Source organism: Eublepharis macularius, chromosome 12 (genome assembly GCF_028583425.1).
Source record: "Eublepharis macularius isolate TG4126 chromosome 12, MPM_Emac_v1.0, whole genome shotgun sequence".
In the NCBI taxonomy this organism is placed as follows: domain Eukaryota; kingdom Metazoa; phylum Chordata; class Lepidosauria; order Squamata; family Eublepharidae; genus Eublepharis; species Eublepharis macularius.
The window spans coordinates 33,519,620-33,532,971 of NC_072801.1; the positions used below are offsets into that span (position 1 = coordinate 33,519,620).

Below are 13,352 nucleotides of genomic sequence, written 5' to 3' on the forward strand. Positions count from 1 at the left end.
AGCCTGAAATGGTATAGCTGGTGTTCTTAGGTGCAGTGATTGTGTTGTTGGAGTAAATACGGGGGACAGAGCTGGCATCGTGGTTTATTGCAGGCCCTGGTCCCATAGTTCATGTCCATGTTGGGATGTACATTGTTGTGAGTGAAGTTGTTTAAGGTTGGGGGGTGGGGTTGTCTGGCGGCAAGAAAAGGTTTGCCTTGCACTGCCTTACAGCTGTTAATTTTACACACCACACCTATGTTCTTTCAATCTACTACATGTATTATAGCCAGCTTCCTGACAATCTAATTTGTAATACCTCCCCCCCCTCTACCTGGATTTTAAAGATTCCTACCTTTTCCCTACTCCATGAGTATGGTGAAGGGAGCTTTGACTCTCGAAAGCTTACACCCTGGAAATCTAGTTGGTCTCTAAGGTGCTACAGGACCCGAATCTTGCTCTGTGTAAATTTAAGTACCTGACCAGTACCTCTGTGCAAAACAAAACAGATACATTTCTGGGAAAGGTTTTCTGTTCACACAGAATATATTTTCCCTATTTAAAGCCAATTTGGCTTTGAGAGACTCTGCCCTTATATCCACAAAATTCAAATAAGGTTGTTGTACCATTTATTTGAGACTAGTTACAGTGATACAGAGGACAGATAAAACAGGACTATTATTATGAGTTTAAGATGCAAGCAAGTAAACTGGGTATAAGTTACAGGCCCCAGAGAAGACAGGTCTTACAAAGACACAGATACTCAAAAGGCCAGAATTTGCAGAATTGTGGTTTGTGGAGGGTTTTGTAGTAAGTAAAAATCTCAGCTGCATAAATACAGATAAAGGAATAAATGTAAGTTTCACAGTTTTAAACAAAAGTCTATGTTACAAGTTTACATTTTAAAATTACTACACCAGACTCTGAATGGCTTATTAAAGCAGCAGTAAGTCCACTGACCAGAAAACACAATCAGACTGAAGATTAACACAAAGGAGTCAAAAAAGGACAAATGTATCACAAAATTATACATCTTGTGAGGAAACATTCAAGGTTTCTGTAATGCGGGGACTCTCTCTGGTTCTTCAAGTCATAGATCATAATTTTTAAAAAAATTAAAACATGGCCAGAAAACACTGCTGAAAAGCAGTGGGGGAAGGGGAGAAATAAACACACTCACACAAAGCAGACAGACACAGTTCAGCTGCTTTTACATATTAAATACAATAGGACTTAGCGAGGGGTTTTGGTTTCTCATAAGATCCCTAGGGCTGTAGAGGCCGCCTTGTACAGATTTCAGTTTGATGTTCTCTTCCATACATCAGTCATGGCAATATTGTTAAGCTGTGCCAGTGTTCATCATCTGTACAGGCAACTCATTTTGTTGCCTTGGGTTGTCACATGGTCATGTGCTCTGGCAGGACGTAGGAGATGTCATCCCATGGGTGACGGTACAGGCCCTGCTTCAACCTCTTCTGGTCTAGGTAATGTCCTGCAAGTGAAGAGCTCTTTGTGAATACTTGTCTCTTAAATGACCTACAAACCACACTGTGTTTGCTGCTGCCACTACCGTTAAGAAAAGCAGGAGAAATTAAAAGCTGCATCCTTAATTTTACCCACCCAACACCTCAAACTAAGGAGCCATAGTATGAGTACAGAACAAGAAGTGAAAACTCAAAAACACAACTTTGCCGCTGGTATGGCAACAGTACTCGGCAGGATTGCTACAATACTTGCCCTCCACCCTCCCTTCTGCACAGGGTCATTCTGTAGCACCAGTGATCAGACTAGAACTAGGAGAGGGATAACCAAAACTGATCTAGAGTAGAGAAGGACACATCTGTATTCTCGGAAACTGCTTTCTTCTCCAGATGCTAATTGGGAAGTGGGGTTGGGCGGAACAGAACCACTATGTCGGCATGGTGACGTGGTGAGAGCATCATGCTAGGATCTGGGAGATCCAGGCTTGAATGCTGCCATGGAAACTTGCCTGGGGCCAGTCACACACTCTCAGCTTAGCCTGCCTCATTGGTTCTCTGATGGGATAAAATAAAGGGGAGAATGTTTTATGCTACTTGGGGGCAGTGGGGGGAATGGGATATACATGAAGTAAATAAAATAAATTAAAAACCATACCACCTGCCCCCTTTACAAATGGTGATGACCTTTAATAAAGTTGGTTCCATATAGGCAATAAGGCCTTTTGAAGCAACAGAGCACTTGGATGGTATAAGGCCATTGGCTGAGGTATCTGCCTTAAAGAGCACCTCAAACATTTATATAAAATGTCCTACATGAACTCTGTTTGCCTTCACACTGCTATTTTCTCCATCTTACTGTGCAAAAAGACATGAAAAAGTCTCTATGCCCACTTAAACAGGATCACTGGGTCCCAAGCCAGGGAATTTGGCTTGTTCAGCAGTAACAGCCACCTCATGTACCACAAAGTTTATCTCCAGAACTATTAGTACAATGATTACCAAGGAATTCCTTTTTTACTCTGCTTTTTAAGGGATCTTTTTATCTCACTGGGTATCGAAGAAAGACAGCTGGCCTTTGTAATTCCAATGGACAAATACCAATTATTGGTTTCTCTCTGCTGTTCAAGCACAGAGATGTCATGAGAGAAGGCCTTTAAAATCATGGCCTGGACATGTTTTTCTCCCCCCACTTCCTTTTTCATATTGTCACATATTGCCTGAGGAAGTATTCGGGCAAACTTGAAAACTTGTACACACTTTTGTACAAGTCATTGTAGCCAGTCCTAATGAAAGTATGACTTGGAATGTGATTTGTTTTTGAACACAGCATGAGCCTGAACAGCCTTTTGCCGTACAGAGAAAGGCCTTGCACTTCAACCATGGGATGTGAAAGACTTACCGATGAACCCCATACTTCTGCCGAGCACGAAGATGCCATTGAGTGCACCAATGTCAATATATTCATCGGCTTCCTCCCTGGAAGAGAAACCAAATGGTTTTTGCTTTTAAAAAAAATCTGTCCTTCACTGATTCTTGCCACCCATATGAAAGAGAAGAACATTTATCCCACAATAGTAAGATTTGCTTAAAGGAAAGAAAACATTCCCATTCCTATACTGTGCGTATGGAAACTGTGGGTTCGCAACATACAAATTGGAAGCATGAGTAGACCACCCTCCTCCAAATACTTTCCTCCTTGACATTTGCAGAAGACCCAGAGGGAGGTCAAACTATCCCCACCTCATTCTCATAACGTGGGTGAACATTCTTCAAGTCAGAATTGGAAGGCAGGTAGGCATTCATCTGGTGCACCAACACCCCTCAAGTCTTGTTTCAAAACTCTCAACCACAACCATGAGACAATTAGAAAAACAGAAGTGATAGGAAGTCCCATGTATGATTTGGGTAGTGGTAGCAGTGGGGGGCGCAGCTCAGTGACTGAGCACTTGTTTTGCATGCAGAGGGTCCTATGTTCAACTAACATACCTTTGCAATCATGAGGATAAGAAATCTGGGTTCTTTTTCCAAACAAAAGACAAGATTCTCTGGAAGCTGAGTTCTGCACTCAGCACTGCATCCTGTTTTTCCCCACAGGTCCTATGTAACTGTAATGTCCACCGAGTCCTGCCTATGGTTTGAGTGACAGTGACTGAACCTGGAACCTCACACACCCAAGCAACGTGTTCTGCTGCTGAACTACTGTTTGTCCTTATGGGATATTTTTGGACACGCTTGGTCAATTACGTGCCTCGAGCAGAGAGACTGGCTGTCAGAGCCATGACATACCCAACTGGATAACCAGTTACTCACCGTGTAAAGGAGCCACAGTTCCTGAGCGCATCAACAAAGGCCACTCCAATAATCCCATCGACATTCAGGATGAGGTTAGGTTTCTGGAGCAGAAAAAAAAGGAGGAAGGGTCAAATTTCCCAGGGCCCACAGCTACCTGGAAGAAGGCAGACTTTGCATAATTAAGATTCTTGAGTTAATCGGTTGTTTAAAAAACCAAGATCATTGTTTGGAGAATCACTGCAGGAAAAAGTATTTTATTTATTTTATTAACAAATTATAAAGCTGTTTTTATATATGGTATGCCACAATCCTGTGAACAACAGTTACCTTGGTCACCAACGGCAAGTACTAATTGTCTCAGGGTGACCACACACAGGAACTTTAAAATTAGAAGAGCCAAAGCTAAGTATGCAGAAAACCCTTGCCTTGACTGGGAGTGGCTGTTCTGGCACCCAGCTAGCAGTCATGGCACTAACAATTAGAAGGAGCAAAAGTGGTTCTATTCTCCCCCTGGCTGTCAGTGTAGTACAAGGGACTAGTTAAGTTGTTACATGAGGTACCTTGGAAGTAGTAATTTTTTCCACTTCCAGTGCATAGTCCAAAAGGGGTGTTGCAGGAAAATGCTGCTTCACATAATCCTTGAGGATTTGAACTCTCATATCTGGGTTGTTGATCTATAAAATTTGAGTAGGGAAAAAGAGAAACAGATTACAAACTTTGGAATAATTGTAACCAAGGGCTGAAATGAAGAACCTCTGCAAAATGACAGCTAGCCTCCTCGAAAGCTGTTCTGAGCGGCAGCCTTCCTGATGGACCCTCCCAGCAGGGAGGCCAGCCACCTACCGATTTGACTCTATGACCAATGCCCATAATCAGCTTCCCTTCTTTCTTCATCTTGTTCACAAACTCCATTGGAATGATGCCGCTGTCAAACGCTTTGCTGAACATCTTCGCTGCTGCATCAAGAGCGCCACCAAACCGATCCCCCTGGGGCCAACACACAGAGAGTAGCTTAGATTTTGTTTTTTCAGTAGGGGTTATTGGTGGAGGAAAAAATTGGAGGGGGAAGCAGGAGTGATGAGCGGACTGGGGAAGAAGAGAAGAACCACAGGGTCAGCAAGCTGAGTGGGGGGAAAAGACCAGGTGAGTGATTGGGCAAGGGAATGGGGAAGAAGAATGAAAGATCAGAGGAAGTGAAGACAGAGGAAAGGTGGGCAGAGGAGCAGAGCAAAGGGAAGAAGCAGGGATAAGTGTGGGATGGGACAGGACGTCCCTCCTCAGCAAGTCCTTGCAAGTCCCTTCTTTGTGATTTCCTTACAGTTACTTTAGCCCAGTTATTGTTAAGAGCTTACAATGGTGAGCAGGCCGGAGGTGAGACTGGAGACCAGGTCCTTCCCTGCTCTTGCACAGACTATAGTGTTATGGGCTCCCGAAACTGCAGGCCCATGATCAGCCGTCACCATCAAACACATCTCTATGAACTGGCAGGCATACTTGGGTAACCTACCAGAACAAAAGACATTAATGCAGGTGTTTGATAAACATTTGATACCTTATTTTCAACTCTTAGATGACTTTACAAAAAGAAGGAAATGGTCCCACCGCTCCAAACCAATCAGTTTTAAGTAAATAATAAAACTATGCACTAGCCCAAAGAGCAGAAAGCAAACAAACCAGGAACCTAAAATTAAAAATCATCCTAGACAAATTCTGTCAAGGTAGCTGTCTTAGTCTTTGGCAGCAAAAACAAAGTAAGATTATGGCAGCAATTTAAAGACTAACAAACTTGTTATAACAAACTTATTCTGTTTCTCTGACTCAAGGAAGTCTTACGCTTTTTTCTGAATAGTTCCAATAGGAAGTTCAGACAGGTCTGGCTGTGCTACTGGTTAAAAATGGTTGGGGGCATCGAGACTTGGCACAAAGACCAAAAGGGTCTTCTTGGCTGATCTTAGTGGTTATGCTAAGATAAATGGAAGATGTCTTCTAATTCTCTTTGCTAGGCCATAATTGCCCCAGAACTCAGTCAGATTTACTTCTAAGTATACACGTTCATGATGGCTTGGAAAAAAGCAAGCAGCACGGCTTACAGCATTCTCCTTTCCTCCACAGTTTATCTTCACAACAACCCTGTGAGGTAGGCGAGTCTGGCCCAAGATCAACTAAACTCTCTCCAAGTCCACCAGGTGAACAAACCCCAATCCTGAAAAGCTGCTCTCACCTCCTCTGGAACCACAAGAGTCCCAAGACACCACCAATTCCCATCTCTTCTTTGAAGACCTCAGTAATGGGCATGCCGGCATAGATTAGCTCCTGGCCTCGCTCATCACAAATGCTTGTCATGAAGGAAGCCGGTTTCCGGATCAAACCAAGTTCCTAAAGGTTGCAGGGAAAAGAGTTAAAAAAAGTGGCCTACTTCTCGCTGAAGACGTAAGCGAGTGACTGAACACTCCTCCATCAACAAAACATTCCCTCAACATGGAAAACCAGTGCATCAAGAAAAAGCTAACCCCCCTCTGATGTTTTAATTTTCTATGTTTAGGGAATGTTTTTGTACGGAGGAGCCTTCAATCATTTAATTTAATTTATTGTATTTATATTCCGCCCTCCCCGCTTTCGCAGGCTCAGGGCGGATAACAGAATACCATGCAAACTGGAACTAGGCATCAGACAATTCAGTATTTTAAAAGGCAGTTTAGGACTAGCTCCCATTTGCCTGGTTCTTCCATACAAAATATTCCCTAAAGACAGAAGGCTAACACATCAGAGACAAATCCAGAGGTCTCCCTGATACTCTAATTTTCTATGTTAAAGGAATATTTTCATATGGAAGCATAGTCAATCTTGCAAGTAGGAATTAAGAGCCAGCCAGCTTTCCCACACAATATCATCAATGACTTCTCCTTAGTACAGCATCCATGCAACATGGCATTTGTGCATGCAGATCCCATGATCCCCAACATGGCCTTTTTTCAGTGGTCACAGAAGATCCATTTCTCCCTTTTTCACCAGCAGAAAATCTGGTTGGATCCAGTCTTAACCTTCAAACAATTAATTTTTTAGATGATACACTGACAGACACTATCCTGCATCTCTCTCATGTGTCATGCTGTTCGTAGATGGGATTTTTTCATCTGGTAGCTGCCGTTTTTAGTTGGCCAGCTTCTTTCCATATCAGCTCAGAAGTTTTTGACTGGTGGATTCCAAGAAACCAGTTCAACCAAACCCCCTTTGCAGACCACCTGTTCAGTATTCCAGTAACCAGCCAGAAAAGAGCAAACCTACCCTTGCCCACGAGTAATCCATTGGCACAGTAGGGGGAGGCACCTCCTGGGCTGGCTCAACCACACCCTTGGAAACGAGATCTTCATACACAGTTCTAGCAGAAAGGAGAAGGAAAAATGTTTGCTACATGAAACAGACGAGGGTCACATTTCAGGGTCAAGTGGGCTGTATTTTTGCCATTGGGGCATCCTTAAACTTGGGTACAATTTCTCAAAGCTGTCCCAATCCTGCATTGCGAGGGAAGTTTGCTTAGATCTAACTTTACAAGCTTTAGTGCACTGGAGTGGAAAGGTGGAATAGAAATTTAAATAAAAGGAACACACTGCAAAACTCAGTTGAGGAGAACTCATTTTTATATCATTAAGAGAGCAGATTCTTCACAAGTCTTTTTGGAAGTGCAACTAGGATAAAAGATCCTGACAAATTAGATAGGTCAGCTGCCTAAATTAAGCATACCACACATAATCCACAATATTTGCAGTTCCTGCCACCTGTCCCTGCTCAAGTCCTGCAATCAGCTTCAACGTGGAGACTACGATACATTAACAATTGCCAATGTAAATATAATTGTTACTTTATTCTCCAGCTTTCTCATTATGTAATAATTTGCTATACTACATGGCAAGTATAAATTCAATACCCTGAGCTACGTAGATAAGATACGTCATTCCTCTGGTGCGGAACACTATGATGACCTTTGGCTTAAGCAAACAAGTTTTGCAACTTTACAGTTTGTTAACTTCTCTTAACTCTTTAGGCCAGCTTTAGGGATCCACTGCAATTGTTACACATTGCTTCTTTAATCTTAAGTCGTCCTGTGTAGTATCAAGTTGGAGGAGTTTTGTTATGCCTAAGGTCCCTTTCTCCAGCTTAGGTGGTCCTTCTGTTGGAGAAAGACTTAAAACATTGCTTTGCACAATAGAAGGATATTGGCCATTGTTCTTTGCAATTTAATTCTGTTACTGGTGCTATTTTACTTTGGATCATGGTATCTTATTTTTTATTAATAATTTTTATTAGAACCTTCCAAGAGTTCTTTGAATGAGGCTGGGGTAGAAATTACTTTTTAAAACACCACCACTACAACGCTTACACCATTTGGCCTCGTGGTATTTAAATTAATTTTAGTCTTAAAGAATGCATGAATTTTTTAAACTCAACCTGTACAGGGGCTTTCAAACTTTCTCTTCGAAGCCAAAGGCAAAGTCTAACGGACGACCTGGGGAAGCCTCAGAGCCTGATATGGACAGAGAGCACCTCAGACCTAGAGAGAAGAGCTCTGCCATTGAGAACTTTTAAAAATTGTACCCAGAACAAGAGAAACAATGCTGCTATTTAACCCAATATGGCTTGCAAATTGTTAACAACAACAAAACATATTTATAGTCCATCATTCCAGCAGACTATTTTATTTTAGACAAACAGGTCTCTTGCTTTCCTGGAATACGTTGCTTCCATTAAAGTGCCTGCTTAGAATTCTAAAGGATCTCCCACCACCACTGCCACCGCCAACATGCAGAGAAAGCTGGAATGAAGGGGGTGCTACTGGCTGCCTCTCTGGTTCTTCACTTAGCTTCCCTTCTTGGCAGCTATTTTCCCTACTCCTTGGGACAATTAGCCATTGCAAAGGAGGGAAAAGAAGAGGAGGCCCTTTTAGTAAGGGCCAAGCTACAAGTGATGCCTGACACAGATTGGACACTTGTCAGCTTCCCTCAAGTTTTGATGGGAAATGTAGGCGTCCTGGTCTTGCAGATTGGCTCTCCGACTGCTGTCCAATGAACTTTTCAACTGTCACTTGTCCAACATTCCGCCAAACTGCCTACATTGCCCATCAAAACTTGAGGGAAGCTGACAAGTGTCCAACCTGTGTCAGGCGTCACTTGTAGTTTGGCCCTAAGAGATTTCCTCCTGCTTCCTGTGCCTGCTGATGAGGGACGCCTGCAGAGTGTGACAGGCAGAGCTTTCAGTTGGCAAGGCTACTCTCATATGGCAGGGTAATAGCGAGACAGGTTTGTGGGTCTTCTCTAGGGACTTCCCCTCCAAACAAGACAGAATTACTCTGTCGGAGAGTGGATGGCCAAAGAGAAACAACACAGCATCTAACTAGTCAAAAGGATCCAGCTTTGACCACCTCAGCAAAATAATCACAAGGACAGACTTACTGAATCACATCACCCAGCTCATCGAAACTCCGAGGTACACAAACGCCCACTTCTTTGAGTGCTTGGTTCTTGGCCACAGCCGTTTCGGATGCCTGATTGGCGCAAGCTCCTGCATGACCAAACTGGACCTGTCAAATGAAAAGCAGGAAAGTGTCTATAATAGGGCTGGAGTCTTAAGTCATTGAATTAAAACCCAGATATGTTTTAAAAGCAACATTTCTGCACTTGGAATGATGCCTGCACCCTGCTTCTTTGGCTTCTACAATTAAAAGTATTAAAGAATGTAAGCTTTTGGACAGAAACAAAGCAAGGAAAGCAGTGCAGCAGTGAGCGTGTGGTATGCACTCAAGTGCAGAGGCTGGGGCCAAGTGATAAGTAAACTCATAAGGCAAGGGATTAAAATATATTGGATTATATTCGTTTAATTCATTCACTTTGTTATCCCTTGCCTCCCTTCCCAAAGCAGCTTCCACTGTCTTCCTGTCCTTCATTTTATCCTCAGAACAACTCTGTGAGGTGGCTTAGGCTGAGAGTGTGACTGGCCCACAGTCACCCAGTAATCTTACATGGCAGAGCGGGGATTTGAACCTGTCTCTCTCCTAGGTCCTAGTCCAACACTAACCACTGCACCACATTGGCTCTATATACAGCAGTGCTGAGATTTTGTGTTTGAGAACACAGGAGGGAAGAGATGAAGAGAGCCCCAAAAACATGTGTAGGAGGAGCAGGAATGAGAGAGAGGCCATGTTTACACATTCAAGAGAAAGAAGTGATAAAATGAACTGCACCATATCAGACTGCAGGTAGACTATCACAGCTTGAAAACAAAAAGTCAAACCTGCCAGAAAAGGGCTGGGGCCGGGGGGGCTGAGACTGACTCTTTCCTGTACTAGCTCTCCACTGGCCTGGAGTTTGCTCCATTGCAGAAAAACCAGAATACCCCACCTGCAGTTTATTCTACAAGCTCATTCTCTTGCAAATGTAAGCCAGTCCTAAATGCAACGGCGGGAAGGGGGGGAGCAGAATAGGAAGGAAGAATCCTTGCTGCCCCACTCGGTTCCAATGTGGGGTGCAGGACAGAGAGAAACAGCCCTAGCAGCCAGATATTGTGGACACATTCACCAGGCTCTGACAGAAGGAGAGAGATCATCATGAACTGTATTCAGACAAAACTGGTAATTTCCAGCCATTCCCTCTTCATGTCATTCCAAGAGGTCCCAAGTCCTTCTGGAGCAGCGGTTTGTGGAGATCAGTAGGCAGGGGAAGGCAGAAAGCTCCATTCTGCCACTGGAAAATTTAGTCTGGATCCAATCCTATAATTTGATCTCATTTCCATAACATCCAGCTGTCCCCTAAAGGCTTCCCCTTCTTCTCTTCTAGGAATTTTGTTCCTGATGTAAAGGTTTCAAAGAATTGTATAAAAATACCCTATCCTACAGTCCAAGGTCTAAAAGCTATTTAATACATTCAGCCACATTCACCCACCTACCAACAGCCCTCCTCTTTACTACATATCCCTTTACCTCTGAGGAGAACATGGTAGCGCAGGTCCCAATGCACCAGCAGACCACAGGTTTAGTGATCCGGCCTTCTTTAACCCCTCTGCAGATCTTGTACTCCTCTGTTCCTCCAATCTAGGGAAAAGAAATAAGGGTTACCCAACGAAACCAATCACATTCGGAAACAGTCTTGTCAAAAGGAGAGCATAGGGCTTGGGTTCAGGCAAGGGTGGATAAAAGAGTAATAACAGCGTCACTGAAGAAGCCCTCAAGGATGCGATTGGACACATTTTTTTCTGTTTAAAATTTGTGTAGTTCCAAACACAAAACTGCATAATATAAAAACAAATAAATTAGCTGTACGCTCTGATCTTTGTGAGGATGGCATTTGCAGGTTATTGGAAACAACTAACATTGTTGGCCAAATGAGAATGGTTCTTGCAGTTGTGGGAATTGCTATCGATAGTTTAACAACAATTCAAAATTTTAAGAATATTTTAGGTGACAAAAATTGGCAACAATTGGCTGCATTTTTTTTTTAAATCCCTTACGCTATCGGAATTGAATGGATAGGAAAGGATGTATGTTATTACTTTTGGCCTCTGACCATAATAAATATACTGATACTGATAGGAAAGGAATCATAACTATGTACATTCTCTATATTTGTTTTTAATTTTGAATCTGTTTCCTGTTAACAAACAAATCTCTACTGCTGCTCTGGGTTTATAAAGAAAAATCAGCCACAGAACAATTCCCACCCTCACCAAGAAGATCAGGCAAAATAAGAACATGTTCTCCTTAAATAATACAGCAATGCTACCTGCCAAGCCTCTAGAGAAAATGAAAACTGCTTAAGAGCAGTTCAGGGCGTGTGGAATGGTTAACCCAGCCCACCAACATCACAACCCTGATCAAAATCACCAGCACCCAATTTTTATCATTAAAAATGGAAAAGCAAGAGACCCAATCATGGTGTAGTTCCCAAGACCACTACATTTGGGGAGGGCTTGCCAAACAGATCTCCCTCCTTCGGGCAGGAAATTATCCATAAGATACACTGGTGTACATGATTCTCTGGTCAGATCAAAGCCTGAAAACAAGACTCTTTCATAACAACCAAGGGGTTTGTTCAGGTCATCCACTTTTTCTCTTAGTAATTTTAATAACTGCTGTATTAACATGAACTCATTAAAGATCTAGGTTTGGATCCATGATGCACAAGCAGAAACATGAACAGACCCAGCTGCCTCCTCCTCTCTATATTAGAGTGCCCAGAAATTGGTGGCTCAAGATGCTGCGCAAGCAGAAATGCAAGTGGAAATACAATAGGTCTGATTTAGTGCAAACAGCTACCACAGTCTATTTTTTGCACTTCTGCTTGTACAAGAGCTCTTGCACAAGCAGAAATTTTGCCCTGGATCCATCCTCTTTCCCAATACAGAGAAATCAACCTAAACTTACTTCTCCGAGCACCACTATCATCTTCACCCCTGGAGTGTCCTGGTAACGTAAAACATGATCCATGAAAGTAGAACCAGGATACCTAGGAAGAAGGGAACAAAAAATTGGTTAGTATTTATTTTAGGATGCTAGCCATGTTTAAAGATAATGCACAGGGAAGCAATCTTAGCCACTGAAGTATAAACAATCCAGCCCCCCCCCCGCCCCCCCGTTCCAGAGACAAGAGACACTGCAGCTTATCTGTTGAACAAATGCTTTGCACACAGGTGGGCCAGTGTTCAGTCTTTGGTACCTTCATACCCTTGGCCTGAAAACTTACAGTACTTATGCTACTCAAAGGCTGGGCAAGATGACCCAATGGTCTGATTCAATACAATGAAGAAGGGGGGCCGCACCAAGGCAAAACAAAGATGGCGAGACAATTGGTTGGTGCAGAAGAAAAGAATCTTTACTAATTGTCCAACACCTATGCATTTCACGTGGATCTTCATCAGGGGGAATCTTTCAGATTCTTTTTAATTCTGTTCCCCTACATATGTGGAAGATTTCCCCTGATGAAGCGACACGTGAAATGCATAGGAATTGGACAATTATTCAAGATTCTTTCCTTCTGCACCAATTGTATTTTCATCTCCAATTCAGTGCAAGACAGCTTCATATATCCTCCCCCCTCTGACTTAGGAGTTCCCTGAAAACTCTGGAGAAGCCCCCTACATTCTCCATTTGAGGTCACAGCCTATTAACTCTTGTACCGTCTTAAACTGGAACCAAACTTTTAGTTTTATGCAGGTGAGAAACTGAGTCCAAACACAATAAAGATTTCCAAGCCAGTATGCTAGGCACCATTTCCCTATCTGTAGTCTCACCTGTCCCCACCAATGGCTACGCCTTCAAAGACCCCATCTGTGGTCCTGGAGATGATGTTGTTGAGCTCATTGGACATTCCTCCTGAACGAGAAACGTATGCTACGCTGCCTGGGCGGTATAGCTTAGATGCCAAGATGTTGTCCAGCATTCCACCTGTGTTTCCAATCTTAAAACAGCCCGGCTTGATCCCACCTACCTATAAATGGAGACAAGGCCATCATATATTAAATCTCTGTAATTCACACAATGGCTGAATTGCATTCAGAATTACTGACACACAAAGTGCAGACATGTGAACCAGACCCGTATCAATCACCCAACAG

General features: G+C 43.0%; 1 protein-coding gene across 2 annotated transcripts in view; it reads right to left on the reverse strand.

Moving 5' to 3' along the window:
- Positions 1-591: 591 nt before the first annotated feature.
- ACLY (ATP citrate lyase) overlaps positions 592-13,352 on the reverse strand; it is a 56,037-nt gene continuing 43,276 nt past the window's right edge. For both annotated transcript variants that reach the window (XM_054992819.1, XM_054992818.1), the window contains 12 exons: positions 13,029-13,225; positions 12,163-12,244; positions 10,723-10,833; positions 9,200-9,327; positions 7,038-7,131; positions 5,974-6,128; positions 5,105-5,255; positions 4,596-4,739; positions 4,313-4,426; positions 3,771-3,853; positions 2,860-2,936; positions 592-1,471 (listed from right to left, as the gene is read on the reverse strand). In XM_054992819.1, coding sequence (XP_054848794.1) covers positions 1,377-1,471; positions 2,860-2,936; positions 3,771-3,853; positions 4,313-4,426; positions 4,596-4,739; positions 5,105-5,255; positions 5,974-6,128; positions 7,038-7,131; positions 9,200-9,327; positions 10,723-10,833; positions 12,163-12,244; positions 13,029-13,225 — 1,431 coding nt within the window. In that variant the 3' untranslated portion in view covers positions 592-1,376. The remainder of the gene's footprint in view (positions 1,472-2,859; positions 2,937-3,770; positions 3,854-4,312; positions 4,427-4,595; positions 4,740-5,104; positions 5,256-5,973; positions 6,129-7,037; positions 7,132-9,199; positions 9,328-10,722; positions 10,834-12,162; positions 12,245-13,028; positions 13,226-13,352) is intronic.